Source organism: Cyprinodon tularosa, unplaced genomic scaffold (assembly GCF_016077235.1).
Source record: "Cyprinodon tularosa strain WSP-4 unplaced genomic scaffold, ASM1607723v1 ctg499, whole genome shotgun sequence".
Taxonomy (NCBI): Eukaryota; Metazoa; Chordata; class Actinopteri; order Cyprinodontiformes; family Cyprinodontidae; genus Cyprinodon; species Cyprinodon tularosa.
In genome coordinates this window covers 1-18,018 of record NW_024039228.1, presented here as the reverse complement: position 1 = coordinate 18,018, position 18,018 = coordinate 1, and the positions used below count along the sequence as shown (strand labels likewise).

The following is an 18,018-nucleotide window of genomic DNA, read 5'->3' as shown; positions in this document are numbered from 1 at the left end:
AGAATACACGATTGATTAACTTAATCATATATATATATATATATATATATATATATATATATATATATATATATATATATATATATATATATATATATATATATATATATATATATATATATATATATATAGCATGGGCGTAGGTTTGCATAGGGACCATAGGGACATGTCCCTACCAAAATTCTGAACCGACCTAATTGTCCCTACCAATAATTGGATGTGAGCAACATGTTTATAATTTACAGCAGTAGTTGTTGCAGCAGTGGCTTCTTTTCCTCTCGCAGCTCCTCTGCCTGCTCTCTTCTGTCCCTTTCACGCAGCAGCGCATGGAACTGTGCTGCGCTGTTTAACTCAACTCTCATTGGTTGTTCTGCCTTAGGTTCCGCCTTCTCTCTCTCTGATTGGCTGTTTTCTAGTCCTGGTGTGCTTGGAGCACAAAATTGAAAATTTATTCACACTAGAATGATGCGGTTACTACAATAAATGGCACCAAAACTAGTCTCAGTCTCAGTCTCAGGGGATCCACGTCTACCTGTTCTGGACTAAAGAAGGGGAAAGGTATTTGTCTCACATCAAAACTAGTCCCAATTAAAAAAAATGAATATCATGTACACTAAAAAACAAAAACCTTTTTTTTTCTTTTATAAAGCGAAATATTCTGAGTCAGCCAGGAGTTCTGAAGACACAAAATGGGCAAATAAAGGCTGTAAGCCATCAACATTTCTGATTCTTATCCACAGCCAACTAGAAAAAGAAAAAGTTAGTGTTTCCTTTTTACCAATATTTAGTTGCTATTACTGGTTTAATTTTTTTATGACTCTTTGAGAAAGTTCAGGTATAATTATTAGCAGGTGTTATTTCTCTTATAGAGTACAACAACAAGAAATGGAGCCTAAACATCAGCTGTTTTTCGTTTAAAAAGCACAATTAGGGTTCCACATAATAATAGTTCTATTTTATTGACTATTTATACTTCTAGAAATAGGATAAAGACAAGAACAAAAAAAGGAAGAATATAAACATTGATTTTATCTTACATAGATTTCCACACAGTCTATAAGTAAATTAGTACAAACATTAATGTCTGGTAAAAATGCTGCTGAATCTGGCTGTTTATTTTGGATAATGTTAAATTACAGATAAGATAGTGTTATATTGTCTTTTATAATTGTTAAAAATTATTTTATATTTGAATACACTTAGGCTCATTCTTAGTGTTGTGTTTGTAGATGATGCCACTAAAAATAAAATAGACATACAGTAAGGAGCTATTTAAACAGTCAGACAGTAAGCAATATAGGACAATGATAAAAGGTTGTGTTACATTTAATCCTTTACTATTAAAATTGCACTTATACATTATATGATTATAGGAAACACAGATATCCAGTAATAATGATGCAGGGCAGCTTGTAGGTGAAGCAGCTGCCATTCAGTGCTTCAGGTGATGTCTAAATAAACCAGGTGAAATTAAAGTATTTCCACATGAGGAGTACTGGATGGAGAATATTGACAGACAAAACATTTTTTTTAATCTTATATATTATATATATATATATATATATATATATATATATATATATATATATATATATATATATATATATATATATATATATATATATATATATATATATTGTATTTTTACAATTTTGGTATAATTACTGATCTAAGTGGATTGCTCTGTAGGGGAAAGGGACATTTTACATTTATATTATATTTTATAGTCTCCATTCTCCAGTTAATGATGAATCACTCACTAAATTAGTTGATGATTATTGAAATAATCAATTAATGCGATTAATTTTTTCAGCCCTAGATAAAATACATGAATGGGCTATACAGAGTAACTACAGCCCAGATGTTCAACTTTTATAGTGAAGTTAATATTTTAATGAATGTATTATTTTTGCTTGATACAGAGAGAGAATAGTAGGTACAAATATAAGAGTGGGGTTTAACTCTGCACAATTGTATATCTTCAAAAGAAAATACTGTATTTACCTTCTCTAATAGTCATGCAAATGAAACCATTTACAAAGTGGAAAACAGTCCTAATTCCACATTCATCAGAGCCACCGATACTTCAAACAAGCATCTAATGAGTGTAGAGCTTATAACATTTTTATTAATGTAGCAAAATTATGCTTTTCTCTTTTAACAATGAATTTGTCTTATCAGTACGGATGCTCACATCGAGCATAAAAAAGGGCACGCATATTGCAGCACCAATGACACCCGACCAATAGTGTCCCTACCAAAGTTCAAATCAAACCTACGCCCTTGATATATATATATATATATATATACATTTTTTTTTGTTTTTTTTGTGGGAGAATTTATATAGCCTACTGTGTTCCTATCCACACTCCATTCCAGTAGATGGCGGTATTGCGCATCAATAAATTGCTTACCGACCGTCGTAAAATAAAATAAAAAAAGAAGAAGAAGAAAAAAGAACAAGAACAAGAAGGATGTGACGTTTCGTCCCTTTCGATTCAAAGGTTCTAGCGCCAATAAGAATCCCACCTTGTTTATGTTTTTTATAAGTAAGCATTATGGAGTTTGACGAAAGCTTTATAGTGGAGCGATTCGACGACTTAAGCATAAGTGGAGCAGCCGAACAGGGACAGCTGATGACTTTCCACTGTCTGCAATGTAACACTATTTTGGCGGACTCTTTAACCGTGTGTGGAGAAATCAAAAGCATCGACTCCATCATGTGCATACGTAGGTTCTGTTTACGTCCTATCTAATGCAAATATACCAGTAGTATGTCCATGTCACCTCCCGTGAGTGACAGAGAGAGTCCCCCTTTTTTATGCATTAAATATAAAGGTTGCATTTATGTTGATAACGTTTGCATTTTTAAAGCTGTGTCTCGATGGACTTAAAATATCGCGTGATCTTAAAGAGAAGTTATCTCAGTGTGGATTAAACTGAACTCTTTTCCTTTATCGCTCTATGTTTTGGGGTTTTTTTCCCCCTTGCAGGAGTAACCAATGATGTCGTTGTGAGCGAAGCACTTGAGTCAGTAAACAAAGGGGTGATGACTAACTGGTGAGTATGCAATGGCAGTTATAGAAGAAATCTACCAGGGGGCCAAGGAGGACAGCAGGGCCACTGCCACTTGCTGTCTCTCAAGGAGGGGTTGTATTTTTGTCATCAGGGAAAAGAACAACAAACAAATGCAGAAATAAAATAGGGCAAGAGCTCATTCTTTAGTGTGCGTGAGTCACAAAACCAAAAATCTCAGGCTCCCCATCTAACAAATAAAAACTGTGATCCTGTTTTAATAGTATTAGGCCAGGATCCTATAAGCAGAATGTATGCTGGTGAAGATTCTCAGTCATCCAGGTCGTAGTTGTTCCAAAAAGGTTGACAAAACAAACCTCTGGACTCCAAGTTTGAAGACTTTTTGCTTCCCATCAAGAAAGCTTTGTCAATTCAAAATGTCTGGAGTATCATTGAGTTCCAGGCTTATAGGGTAGCCCAAACAAAAGCCCTTTTAAGGCTTAGAAAACATGCAAATTAGTGATGCTGAGATGAAGCCTCATGAGGCATTGAACCTTTTTGGCTAATTGCTCCCCACAGTTCACGAATCTTCATGTGAACATGTCACCACCAAGTTGTGGAGTACAAAACTAAACTTAGTACTGTGATTTTTTTACGATTGTTTTTCTTCTTCTTTTTTTTTCAATTTAAGTTCCTTTAAAATTGTTAATGATCGGTGTGTGTATAAGGCAGTCTTTTGTAAGTTTTTATATGTGTAAAATGTCTTTTAATTATGAGGTAAAAATGTCTGACGAGGTACTTGGATCATCCATTGTGAATGAGGCATCTATACCTGTGGAGAGTTTCACAGTTCATTTTGTCAACGTTTTTATTTTCAGCATTTATTCCCATCTAAAGTGCCGTTCATGCAACTATGTCGTGGGTAGAGTTATCCATGCTGCTCCCTTACATCTCACTGCTATTCGCTCCATCTTCCTCCTGAACAAAGCAATGATGAGCAGGTGAGCTGCCGCCGTTTGTGGGACACACAGAGCATTTCATCATGTATTTTCTTGGGGTTTTTTTCTATATAGGACTTTTTAGAGGGTCAGAGAGTGCCGGGCCAGGAACTTAACCAAAAGACTGTGTGATTGATTTGTATGTTTGGTTTCTTTTTTCTACTTAAAATATTAATCTCAGTATTTAAAATTTCCCCCTTGGAGGAAGGGAAATGGCTATTTTTAGGGGAAAAAACCCACCAACAAGGAATCAGGAATCCTCCACCAACCCTACATTGAGAGATTCTGGAGCACCATTGTCATAGTCTGTCGTCAAGTGAGGTTTTGGATAAAGCGGGCTGATCCTAAGTTCTGGGGGGGGGGAACTGAATTAGTTTAGAACATGCATGCCCAAAGTTGGTCCCCGAGGGTCACTGCCCTGCAGGTTTTAGAGGTTTCTCTGCTCTGTAATCATCAGAATCCTCTGTGCTAGAGCTGAGTTTGGGCATGCCCCCCCCCTTAATCCACACTTAATTTGAACTTGTGGTAAATGATCATATAATCCTAAAAAACTGTTGGAGAAATCATTAAAAAGCTTCAAATGAATCCCCAGGGTTATTACGGTATTTAATTTCAGCTTTGCTTCTTTCAATGCCACCAAACTACTAAATAAATATGTATTTTTTTCTTATCCTGTCTGCTTACCTCCATACATCTTTTTTGTTTTTTTTACCTGTAGCTACATTCTCGACAGCAGCTCAATGGTGAAAACATCTTCACTCTCATTTGATCTGAAGCCCCTTCAAGAAACTGTTATTGAGGTAAATCCAAACAATTTTAGACCCACTACTTTCAGGTTTATGGTCACAATTAAGGCCCCTTTACAATTGGATATCTTTTGGCAATGTGCCATTAGAATATAGTTAGTCCCTGCTCTTATAAACCAATGCAAAAAAAAAGGCAGTGAAAATATAGCCTGCAGATGGCGCCAATGTTGTGTATTTATAAAGCTATAGGTATTAAATGGTGTATAAAAGTATTATGTAGTGATTTTAATTCTACGGCTGATTCCTTTCTCTACAGGTGAGGGAAGAGTTTGAAGAGGAGCTCAATCAATTGGCAGACAGCTGCAGCCGACTGACTGACTCAAGCATGAGCAGTCAAAGCACTGTGCACAGCTAATAAGCTGCTTGGAGTCTGTGCTGCAAATGTGTAAACTGGGACCATCATTGATGCCTTCCAGTCTAGATACTTTTTTTTTTTTGATTCCCTATTTCTTTAATAATCAATATTAAGGCCATCTTTAATATCTGTCTTGGCAAAAGCTTCCTACTTACATATGCAGCAGATGACCTGCAGTTGCTTTCTAGGAGGGATTGAGTCTAGGCCCTAGAGCCAATTTAATTGGCTCTGAACCCTTTTATTACGGTAGTTGAATTCTTACCCAAACCACAGGAAACTACAGCTTCTTATCTTTAACCGCTCCTTGAACCCATTATTTAACAACAACCAAACTGCAAAAGTACATCAGATATTTGTAATGTGGTCCAGTGTAAAATATCCTGTTGGCTCGATGAGCACTGTTGACTGAAAAGAACAGGTTTACCATCTTAATAGACTGTTTGATGCACAGGTTGAAATCAAATATTTCTTCCAGTTATATTGTTAATTCTTCACATTTCATCGGACTATTCTTAGATCTTCATATACACTTGTTCATAATTTTGAATGTTTTCAAAGGACTCTAGTTTTGCTACTCATACTCATTCAATGGATTTGGATTTCTTCTCCATTTAGGAATAAATGTAAAAAATAAAAATCAACGAATGGTTCATTTCTGAAGTATTTAATTACTAAATAAGGGACTTTTCTAGAGAAAATGTATATCCATTCCTTGTAAATATACCTAAAGTCTATTTTACTTGGGTCTTCAGTATTCAAAATACAGACCATTATCAATGTTGAGAAAATCACTGACTGCTCACTGTTGAGCAGGGTGGGTGATCTGTTATGCTGTGGGTATGTTTCTCTTAAGGCTTCCTGAGGTGTTTTTTTTTTTTTTTTTTTTTTTTTTTTTTTTAGCCTTTGCTTTTTTTTTTGTCTCAAAAAAGCATTAAAGGCTCTCTCATTTCCCCCTTTTCTTTTAAGGCTCTCAAAGTCACCTATTAATTAATATATTATGAAATAACTCCTACTGTATTACCTGGGTTTTAAATAGTTTATCTTTTATTTTGATGAAAAATATTTGCATGCAATAGAAAGCCACGTCTCCATATCATGGTGTCGCCTATTTCTGGACATCGTAGAATGCCACCACCGCTAACTGGCCGTAAAACAGATTTTCACAACTTGTAGAATAGTTAAAAAAAAAAAAAAAGCTTGCTGCCCTGTGCAAATTAACTGTTAAAAGAACCACTCTGTATCAACCATTAGCCATAATGATCACTCTCAATCCCACATTAACCTTTAATGAGCTGAGAAAGTGGGTGTTTGTTCACAGCACAGGCACAGCGTGGTTACGATTGATGCTTCCTGCTGGGTAAAATACCACATTGAAAATAAGTTGTATAAAGGATAGCATGCTAGCGCAAAGCTAAAAAAATAGTTGATTTTAAATGTTATACGTAGTTTAAATATGAACACTAGTTATTCAGTTGGGGCTTTTATATGTAAGTATATGAACTTTTTACTTATATTAGACTTTGAGTGTCTGCTGTATAAAAACACCTACAAAGGAGCTCACTGTTTAGCACATTTTCATACCCAAGTCATATTCAAACACAGAAGACCAAACCTTGACAACATTTGATTGGCACCATGCTGCTGTTTATTGCTGATTTTTTTATTTTCTGATACAGCTTCTTTTTAATTTATTACAAAACCAGACAAGAGGTTCATAGATAATAGGCATGCCCGTCTCCTCCCTCTGGAATGCATAGTTTCTATACAGCCCACCATCTCAGTGGGACAGTTGATCAACAAAGTAGTTTCAGTAATCTTACCAAAGCATTTAAGTTCTTCCTCATGGGAACAAGAATAGAGATGCACTGTGACACAACAGGGGGAAAAAAAGCAAACTGATCAACCCCTTCTTTTAGTGCTTTTTATGTTTCATAAACAGCAGCTAAACTAGAAAAACTGACCATCAGAGCTGATTTAAGCAGCAAACGATCATACCCATGTTTACATTGGAAAATCCTATATCCCTCAACTACACCCATTCACATTACGAGGTTAGGTTATTGCATGCAATACAAATCATTCATTATTCTGCTAAGTCATGCATATTTTTTTAACCCACAAATTCATATCACCTGGACGTCTACTTGCTCAAAAATCACCAGAAAGAACATTACAGGGTTGCCTGAACACCTCATTCAAGACATGATGGTGACGACGACGGTGCAAGTTGTTGTTGAAAGTGCTTTTCACGCAAGTGTCAGTCATATATATTTAAGTCTGCAACCTTTTAAGAAAGGAGAGGGTCTTTATGGATGCTACAAGAAATAAAATGTAAAGCCTTTCTCTTGTTCTGGTTGATTAAAAGGGTGTATTAAAACGACACAAAGCAAGAAAAAAAAAAGCTAAGAAGAATAGGTGGCTAACGCATAGCTGGAAATAAAAGCTTTCAAAGTTACACAATCTTTTAAACACCAACTCCTGGAGCTAAATTCATGCATTACTTTAGGGTTATTGCTTCTAAAATACTGATTAAATACAATTGTGTGGATTAAAATAGAATGCTCTGATCTCAATACTATGAGGTCATCTGTACATATCATGCACATAAACAAAAACCTCCCAGGTCGTAATCTATGTTGAATCCTTTCTGCAAATATTATCCTACCTGAGATTTGGTTCTAATGAAGATTTTTTTTTTTTAAGCTCTTTTAACTTATTAAGTTGAAACTTTCCAGAACACAATGTAGATAGACACACATAAAGGTACACCGAGAGATCCGCTTTTGGCAAATCTAATCTCTTTCCAGTCAGTGAACCCACCATATGTTATCATGACTAGGTCCAGCTCACTTCAAACGCTCTTCAGTGTGGACATTGTTTCAGAGTTAAGAGGACTCACAGTTATGTGTTTTAGAGTGACTGAGGAAGCGAGGGGAGAAGAAACCTGAAGGGAGATTCTTATGAAAGGTTCATTTGACCTGCAAAGCAGCGAGAGAAAGAAAGACAGCAGGAAGGCTCAATAAATGGCAGATTAGCTTCTATCATAAACTGAATAATCTACACTACTGCAGTTTTTTGATATAATCGCCCTCCACAATCCTTATCATGATGATGCAAATACCAGCATCATCATCACTTCAGGAAAATTAGTCTATCATTATCTATTATACACAACAAATTGTTTGGCTCTTACTAAGATATAAACAAACTTCTATTTTGATAATTTATCTTGTTACAAGAATAATTTCTAATCTTAATTGTTCAACCTGCTTTTCTCTAGATTTAAAAATCTTTAATCAAGAAATGTCAAGAATTTTTTTGCTCCATTGAAGATAATTTCACTTGATTTGAGTGGCTTTTCCTGTAATCTAGTTTTTTGCAGGGTACATTACTTTTATTCTCTTTCTGCTTGTTTTGCAAATTTACTTTGTTTTTGATTGCAGGTTTCATAGCTATCAGCATCAACATGAATTCCCCTATTGTTGGATCAATAAAATCTGTCTTATGTTAACTGTGGTTATTACTAAGACCAGCTTAAAATTCCTCTTCTTTAAGTTAACAAACCCTTTTTTTACAGTGACTTTACCCTTTCACAGAACAATGTGAACTTGCATCAACTCCTAACTAGAGATGTGTTTAAAAAAACAAAAAAAATATTTTTAAACAGCGTCCTTTAGGAATAGACTGCCAACAAACATTAGCCTATTTTATGTATCAGTATCGGCCTATACGCGCACACGTCGGCCAATTCACAAGTGCATTCAGCAGCATTGATTTAAGGTCATGAAAGGATGCATGAATTTCTGCTCTGTCATTTTATTTCAATTGTTAATGTTTTCTTTAAAATGGTTGATAAATGTAATACATGGAGGAAGAAGACCTCAGCAATATCTAAAAACTAATAAGAATAAAAAAAATATTGGCAGCACCTTTTGGATCGGTTAGATTGATTTCAAAGTAATCAGCTTGAAAAAAAAAGCAAATGTGGGTCGATTTCCTGTTTCCATTTGCTGTTGACTGTTAATATAATATTAGTATCAAAAGCAATTGTTTTACTACCAGCAATGGTAGTAAAACAAATAGTATGAATATATGAAATATGAAATAGTTTTTCCCATTTCCTACTATGGAAATGGGCAAAACTATGTTCCAATTTCATGTCCAATTACGACAAGAACATTAGAATAACATTTTGAATGCTGTTCTTATATATATATATATATATATATATATATATATATATATATATATATATATATATATTTATGTATTTTATACATAAAAAACAAATAGAAGCCACATTGGGCCAAATTCAATCAGAAGGTCAAAATGCCACAAAAGCCTCTGAATCGGTGCACCTCTACTTGTGATCATCATTTATCAGACCTGAAAACTCAACGGTATAATTTTCCTATCCCCAGTTTTTATTTTTCCTAAACATATAAATGCTTTAAAGCAGGGATCAAGCACTACCTGTTAGGTTAAAGCAATATGTAGATTAGACAAACCTAAAGGTGTAGTTTAGGAGTCTAATATTCCCCAGTTTTAACTGGGATGGTCTCCACAGATTTGAGCTTCAGCTCCGCCTACAAGTCAATACTCTCGATGAAGCAAGCATTACTACTGGTCATGCATGGCTACTATAATGTTGGCACCACAGTCCTGCTAAATAAGCTAACACACATGAGTCTATACATATCTTAATGGAAGACATTGGTGATTTTGTTGCTTTCAAACAACTTGTCACTTGTTTATACAATATACAGTTTGGTCAACAACATGACAGTTAAGATCAAATATTGCACAGATCCCGGTAAAGTGTAACTTTTTTTCTATACATGTCTATGACAAAAAGAAAAAAGGAAATCAAATGGGTAACTATTTCTAAACCGCAGCTCCTCCTGTCTTGGTGAAGGTCAGATAAAATCAAAACCTTCTGTGAGATGAGCTAAAGCTGGACCACGGTTTGGGAGCAGGATAAAAACGGGTCCCGCTTTGCTCACAGGGAGTGACCCAAATGAGCACTGCTGCCTAATTTGTCTTCGCTTGCAGACCTAAAAAACCAACGCACAGGAAGTCCCAAATGGAAAAAAAGACAAGAAAAGGTAGGAGCTGGAATTTAGAAAATACTGTCTAAATTAAATGTCATTAAAAAAAAAACCATAAAAGGGTTTAAAATTCAAAGAATCTTCCTTGGATGTAGACTTTCTTTAGCTGTGTGGAGTAATGGGGCCATGCCCCTCCCCAACGTGTTGCCAAATTTAATCTGGTAGAAATTATGGTAAATTCTGCTGACATATGTGAAACTTAAGTTTTGCTGCTCATTTAACCTAATTTTTTTAGAAGCTGATTCTTTCTAATGATTCTTTCAATTTATTTTCAATAAATACCATAAAATCACAATAGTTTTAATGAAGGTGTTCCTTCTGTGTGAGAATATACCTGCAAATAGGTTTAAAGCATCCATTTTCCTCCATCTAAAAACCAACAAAACAAAAAAAGACAAATGATGAAGATATGCAAAAGCAAACATATTTTCTACCAACCTGTCAACTAAATTACTTCGATAATAAAAGCTCTTATGGGTGAGTAAAATGACTCCTTGTTCAGAAAACACTCCTTTCCACCCTGTTGGACTTGCTGTGGCAATGAGGTAGTTAAATAAAGAATTAATCAATGAATCTCACTTTGAATCACAGGCATCAGATCTTTGCTACAGTATGTTGTGTCTTTACCTTTTACATGATCAAACCTTGAGATATTTGTTTTGTTTTTCTTGGGGAAATAAACAACCTTGTTTAGATGCATAACGGGCCGAGATTGACCCATTCCTTCAAGCCAATCAAACAGCTTCAGGGCTGCTGTTACATGAGGCTATTTATTGTGATTTTCGTCTACAAGGTTGGATGACTTTCATTCTTGGGAAGCTGTCCTTAGCAACGATCAGGCTGCAGAGAGAGGTCAGGACAAGAGGGGCTGCCGCAGAAGAGATGTCCAGTGTCCCACAAAAACAGGAGGAAAGGCGGTGAAGGCCGGTAATCTTATCTGCTGTTCTCCAGGACTCTGCAGAAGTGGAGGAGTCATGTTGTTGGTTTTGAATCTTCTCCTGGGTCACTTCATCTCACCTGTAGCATAATTTCAAAGTGATGTTTTATGACAGTTTGATTCTGTTTCATTGCAATACGAATAGCAATTCTACATAAAAAAAATAGATGTTAATGTTATAAACGCTGTGGGGAGCTTAGCCCTGTTTTGTGCAGTTGTTCACAAAACAAAAATCCAACATATATTTTTAGAAATAATTTAATTTGTTTTGCTTCATAACAATGTTTATAAATGTTAACTGATAGTGGTTGTAATGAAATTGCGTAAATATACCATGTAGTATATATAGAGATAGAAATGACAATATTCAGCATTTCTTTTATCATCTCATGACAAATAAGCACGCTAATCTCTGTTTTAGAGTTAGCATATACTCAAAGTGCACAACGTCAAATTGTATTTTTGTATTTTTCTCATTTTTCATTCAAAGGAAATATGAGACATTTCCTTATGAGACACAAACTCAATATGAGACACAAACCAATAAACCTACTCTACTTTTTTTCAAAGGTTTTCCTTGATATTTTTCCCCTTTTCTCTTCCTTTCATGGAGCTCACTGCTATCCTGCCATAAACTCTCCTGTTACATCACGACTGATGCAGTTGCAAGGAGAAAAGGTTAAAAAAAAAAAGTTAAAAGTTTGACATTTTTGGGAGGAAATGACATATCTAGGGACAGGTGTGCTTTTTTAAGAAAACATAATACTTATGCATCTTTAAAGCAGATTACATTTTTCATTAAAATTAGGAATTTCTGTCCCATTTGTCAATATAGTTAGTACTGATTAAAAATAAATTTCAGCCTTTTAAGGGGCAGAAAAGGGGCAAATGACATACAGCAAAAACTCTCGATATAAAACCATATTTTTGTTTTTAATAGATATTGTAGTTTATCTAAAACATATTTTTGTAAGTTTATCAAGTGAAGCAAAAAAATGACTAAAGTGGTTTTGTTTTTGCCAGGAACTCAAATTATTTGATGGTTGAGAGAATCACCAATAATGCATCTGCATAAGGAAGGAAAAAGGGAAAAACACATTCAGCCCTGTGTGATTAAAAAAGCAAAAATGTGAATCTCTCTTAGATGCCAGTTTTTTTTTTATTTGCTGTGCTCTGTAATAAAATGAGGAAAACAAGAAAAGTGGAGTTTAAGATGCAAAAAAAGGTTTTATCTGATTCAAAACCACATTTTTATATATAATATTTATCATTTTAAATGGTTAATGTTACACAGATATAATGATTTATTCATGTTTTATTCAAATATTTATTCACCGTTTGCAGGAATGTTGTTCATGCACGAACCCCCTCTGGAAAAATGCAATTTCATAAAGTGAACTGATCTCAATTTGCAAAATCTATAAGCAAACACTGATAGTAAAGGACTAACACCTTTATTTGTAATATAATTAACTGAACAGTTGTAATACTTAAAATAAAACTAGATCAAGAAAATTCACAGGGAAATGTTGAGTGAAGCCCTCACCTGAGGAGCGATGCAGAGATATTTCCACTTTGCCTCTGGGATCATGCAGCTGCACACAATGGTAAACAAAAGCCGGGGGATCCTTCCTCTGCGGTTCCATATTAGGAGTCCTCTCCACCTGCAGGACCGCCGGGTTTTATTTTCATAAGAACAGCCGTAAATTGAAAGGACAGCTTAAAAGTTTCGGACCCCCTTCCCTCCGCTCCTAGACACGGTAAAGGGGAGAGAAGAAGGTCCTCTCCTCCTTCCACCCTTCGCTCCTACGCCATCTTTGCTATGCTAGTACGAGCTACAGGATGGCTGCGCTGATTGGACAAAGAGCTTGTCAATCAACTCTAAGCCCCGCCCGGGATACGCACCTTTTTCTGTAGTCCTTTATCATGTTTAATTAATGGTGTGTTACAAAAAATTTTAATCGAGAGATAATTAAATGCAGTTTTGTAGGAAAACGTTTTAATTTATATAATGTCTGTTGATAAAATTTATTGTTTTTTTTAAACAAGTACAAATTTTCAATTTTAAACTCAGGCTTAATGTCTTTACAGGATATATAGTTTGTACAAATTTAAAAGGCCAGTTAAAAATTTAAACCCATTTGTTAGCAGGTGTGTTTAAATATCTACCTGTCCCTCCATGTCTTACACTGAGCAGGAGTTTTCCAAACAGGATTCGTGAAAACCTTTTTATCTGGTGGTGAAATTATTATTCTGAATTCAGTGATATAATGAATGACAAAGGCCAAAATCAATTATAATTTGTTGAAAGTTTAGGAGGTATGTCCAACATATTATTTTTGGGACTTTAGTTCAAATGTTTAAACTATTTTCATGACCTTAGTTTAAGATTTCATTTTAATTTCAGGTATGTCCCTTAAAATTAAATGGTTTACATCCAGCACTGAACATACGGTAAATCCTTATATGCGGAGACTGCTGGATGTTCAATGACCCACTGGATTAAGGACAAACCTCTGTTATTTTACAAAACATGGGATCCATTCTTAGATTACATTGACATAGAGAGTGAACGGACTAAACAGAAGGGACTCTATTGACTTATCTGGTCTAAGATTCCTGGAAGGAACAATACTTCAGTGAGTATTCAACCAATTATTGTAGTGACACTGTAATGCCTGGATATCTGCTTATGTATCCTTTTAATTGATTAATAATCTGAGCTTTAATGTTTTCGTGTTCTTTTTGTTTTGTTTTCTTAGTATCCGTACTCTATATTATTCTTTTAGGAACATATTGTTACAGGTTTCCCTGATTTAGTTTTATTTACTGACTTATTTATTTCTATTTATTTTTACTTTTCATGTCTTTCACTGTGTGGGGTTTTTGTTGCCTGTATAAGTTGAAAAATGTAATAAAGATATGCTTAAAAATTAAATGATTATTTGTGATTACCAACTGCAAATACAATAATATGAAAAGGAAACAAATGGCTGATGGTTTAGTAGGAGAACACGTGATGCATATTTATGTAATTACTGTTGAGAAATGAAACTCTTAAAGTTTTTTTTATTAAATATTTTAAGAAATAAAGCATTGAAAGAGTTCTGCTAATTTACAATTTCTCCAAAATTAAAATAAGGTTAAATGCTTTTCATTTTTCACAGAGAAATTAAATATCTGATTGTTATATATAGAGAGAGCTAACAGTTCTACTATATATATGTTTATTTTATACTTGAAAGAATATGTTTTTGTTTTATTTTTATTGTCCCGGTTCACACTTCATACCAGCTGGGGGCGATAACGCGCATCAACAGTTATTTACCAACCGCTATAGAATTGTAGAAGAAGACAAACCATTGCCGAGGTTGCCGCCGCCATCTTTGAGCGGTCGTACTATTCTGGTTCTACCAAAACAGCTGAAAATGCCTCAGCACTGCGCGGCATTATTGTGTTCAAATCGACGAAAGGCTGACGTTAGGGCTCGGGGGATAACATTTCACAAGTAAGAAAAACATATTGTTGTTTGCATTTGGTGAAAATATTATTGTTGTACTTCTATTTGTCCATCAGCGGAATACCAGCCAATGTTCTGTTTGGTTCCGGTGTGTCAACATGCGCTACCAGACCAGCATAAGCAGGACTTAGTAACACACACTAAGAAACTGCAGGTTATTAAGTAAAAAAGGATTTCCAGTTTAGTCTAATGAATGTACAATCAACCAAATAACCTGATTCATATAGTTGTTTTAAAAAAGATTCTCTATCTGTTATCTATTAATATCATATTATTATTTTGTTAAATGTCATTTATTTTCTGACATTAATTCCCATTTTCACATAATAGTTTCATTACTATGATTTTGATGTTTTAAGTTATTTAACAATTTTAACATATTAGGGTTTCTGCGGTTCATTAAAAATCATTAAAAGTCATGAAATTATTATTTTTTTAAATTAAGGCCTTAATTGGCATTAAAATTCATTAAATGTATATATATATATATATATATATATATATATATATATATATATATACACTATATTGCCAAAAGTATTTGCTCACCCATCCAAATTATTGGAATCAGGTGTTCCAATCACTTCCATGGCCACAGGTGTATAAATTCAAGCACCTAGGCATGCAGACTGTTTTTACAAACATTTGTGAAAGAATGGGTCGCTCTCAGGAGCTCAGTGAATTCCAGCGTGGAACTGTGATAGGATGCCACCTGTGCAACAAATCCAGTCGTGAAATTTCCTCGCTCCTAAATATTCCACAGTCAACTGTCAGCTGTATTATAAGAAAATGGAAGTGTTTGGGAACGACAGCAACTCAGCCACGAAGTGGTAGGCCACGTAAACTGACGGAGCGGGGTCAGCGGATGCTGACGCGCATAGTGCGAAGAGGTCGCCAACTTTCTGCAGAGTCAATCACTACAGACCTCCAAACTTCATGTGGCCTTCAGATTAGCTCAAGAACAGTGCGCAGAGAGCTTCATGGAATGGGTTTCCATGGGCGAGCAGCTGCATCCAAGCCATACATCACCAAGTGCAATGCAAAGCGTGGGATGCGGTGGTGTAAAGCACGCCGCCACTGGACTCTAGAGCAGTGGAGACGCGTTCTCTGGAGTGACGAATCGCGCTTCTCCATCTGGCAATCTGATGGACGGGTCTGGGTTTGGCGGTTGCCAGGAGAACGGTACTTGTCTGACTGCATTGTGCCAAGTGTAAAGTTTGGTGGAGGGGGGATTATGGTGTGGGGTTGTTTTTCAGGAGCTGGGCTTGGCCCCTTAGTTCCAGTGAAAGGAACTCTGAATGCTTCAGCATACCAAGACATTTTGGACAATTCCATGCTCCCAACTTTGTGGGAACAGTTTGGAGCTGGCCCCTTCCTCTTCCAACATGAATGTGCACCAGTGCACAAAGCAAGGTCCATAAAGACATGGATGACAGAGTCTGGTGTGGATGAACTTGACTGGCCTGCACAGAGTCCTGACCTCAACCCGATAGAACACCTTTGGGATGAATTAGAGCGGAGACTGAGAGCCAGGCCTTCTCGTCCAACATCAGTGTGCGACCTCACAAATGCGCTTCTGGAAGAATGGTCAAAAATTCCCATAAACACACTCCTAAACCTTGTGGACAGCCTTCCCAGAAGAGTTGAAGCTGTTCTAGCTGCAAAGGGTGGACCGACGTCATATTGAACCCTATGGATTAGGAACGGGATGTCACTTAAAGGAATAGTACACCCAAAACATGATTAGCCTTCATTTTCTACTCACCTCCATGCTGAACAACACTCTGGAGTACTTTTTTGATATCTCAAATGCATCTGGAGATCTGGGAGACTTCTTGCTGTCTGCTGACATTCAAATAATGGAGGTCTATGGCGCCCGAGACAGAAAGGTCCACAAAAGTCCACAAAAACTTGTCAATATTCCTCCATAATGCTCGTCCAATGTAATCCAAGTGTCCTGAGTGGGTAGCATCCAGAATTTACTCGAAACGAAGTCATTTAGAACGTTTTAGAGCCTAAACAGTAGTGTATAGGATTTCCTAATAGCGCCCCCATGCGCGCTCACGATTCTACGGAAGCCGGCAGACCAAACCAGCGCATTCAGCTCGGCAAAGAACTCATGCTCTTCCTCAACACTGAAGTCCTCAGACATTTTTCTTTCGTTGTTTCTTTCTTTGCACAGGTAAACAGCACATTTCTTCTTCTACGCTTGCATTATCGGCAGACCAGACGCTGAATGCGCACTTCCTTCCGGTTTGGTCTGCCGGCTTCCGTAGAATCGTGAGCGCGCATGGGGGCGCTATTAGGAAATCCTATACACTACTGTTTATGCTCTAAAAACATTCTAAATTACTTCGTTTCGAGTAAATTCTGGATGCTACCCACTCAGGACACTTGGATTACATTGGACGAGCAGTATGGAGGAATATTGACACGTTTTTGTGGACTTTTATGGACCTTTCTGTCTCGGGCGCCATGGACCTCCATTATTTGAATGTCAGCAGACAGCAAGAAGCCTCCCAGATCTCCAGATGCATTTGAGATATCAAAAAAGTACTCCAGAGTGTTGTTCAGCATGGAGGTGAGTAGAAAATGAAGGCTAATCATGTTTTGGGTGTACTATTCCTTTAAGCTCATATGTGAGTCAAGGCAGGTGAGCAAATACTTTTGGCAATATAGTGTATATATATGAGTCATGGGTACTTGTTGATGGCATTAAAATTATTTCTAAGAGAATTAAAAAGCATTAAATTAGAGTTACTCATTCCTGCATAAACCCTGCATATCCGCTTTTATTCCAAATTTCTGATTGAAATGTCCAATAATCTCTTCTAAATTGTGATTTAATTTCAGGGTTAAGCTTTAGAATAAAGCAGGGATCTGTTGAGATGGAGATATGTTAAATAGGTCTCTACAGTAAGATCTTGAACCAAGAAAGTTGCTTAATCCTAGAGTTTGAAAGTTGCTTAATCCTAGAGTTTTTCTCTCTAAATTTATAATTTAGATTACTTGAATAAAAAAAAAAAGAATTGAATTTTCATTTTTGGATTTTAGTTTTTGGAGGATATCTGTACTTCTGATTATTTAGACTAGAATACAACTTAACTTTATTGTATTTACACTGTCACAAGTATAAAGCAAAAAAAAAAAATGTAGTTTGCATCTATCCATAAGGGCTATAAAGGATATTAATATTTCTCTACATGTGCACAGAGACCATGTATTGACAATACATGGTATATATTAGAGAGTAATTGAAAGAGGCTATAAACTCAATAG

At 35.8% G+C, this 18,018-nt stretch overlaps 1 protein-coding gene and 1 long non-coding RNA gene across 2 annotated transcripts; one reads left to right on the top strand and one right to left on the bottom strand.

The window, feature by feature from the left end:
* Positions 1–2,451: 2,451 nt before the first annotated feature.
* On the top strand, positions 2,452–5,692 carry oip5 (opa interacting protein 5). The gene is made up of 5 exons (XM_038302756.1): positions 2,452–2,730; positions 2,994–3,060; positions 3,894–4,016; positions 4,732–4,813; positions 5,076–5,692. Exons 1-5 carry the CDS (start codon positions 2,559–2,561, stop codon positions 5,172–5,174), a joined length of 543 nt encoding a protein of 180 aa, XP_038158684.1. The 5' UTR covers positions 2,452–2,558; the 3' UTR covers positions 5,175–5,692.
* A 5,196-nt stretch (positions 5,693–10,888) lies between these two features.
* LOC119794952 lies at positions 10,889–13,189 on the bottom strand. Its single transcript, XR_005282276.1, has 2 exons — positions 12,766–13,189; positions 10,889–11,299 (listed from the first exon to the last, which is right to left on the bottom strand). It is a non-coding gene; the product is annotated as an uncharacterized LOC119794952 (long non-coding RNA).
* Between the last annotated feature and the right edge of the window lie 4,829 nt (positions 13,190–18,018).

What these genes read in the sequence shown, in the direction of transcription:
- oip5 (XM_038302756.1), top strand. Translation starts at nt 2,559, where the DNA reads ATGGAGTTTGACGAAAGCTTTATAGTGGAGCGATTCGACGACTTAAGC. An exon ending in CGACTCCATCATGTGCATAC is followed by an intron (nt 2,731 to 2,993) that starts GTAGGTTCTGTT and finishes TCCCCCTTGCAG; the next exon opens with GAGTAACCAATGATGTCGTT. An exon ending in AAAGGGGTGATGACTAACTG is followed by an intron (nt 3,061 to 3,893) that starts GTGAGTATGCAA and finishes TTTTATTTTCAG; the next exon opens with CATTTATTCCCATCTAAAGT.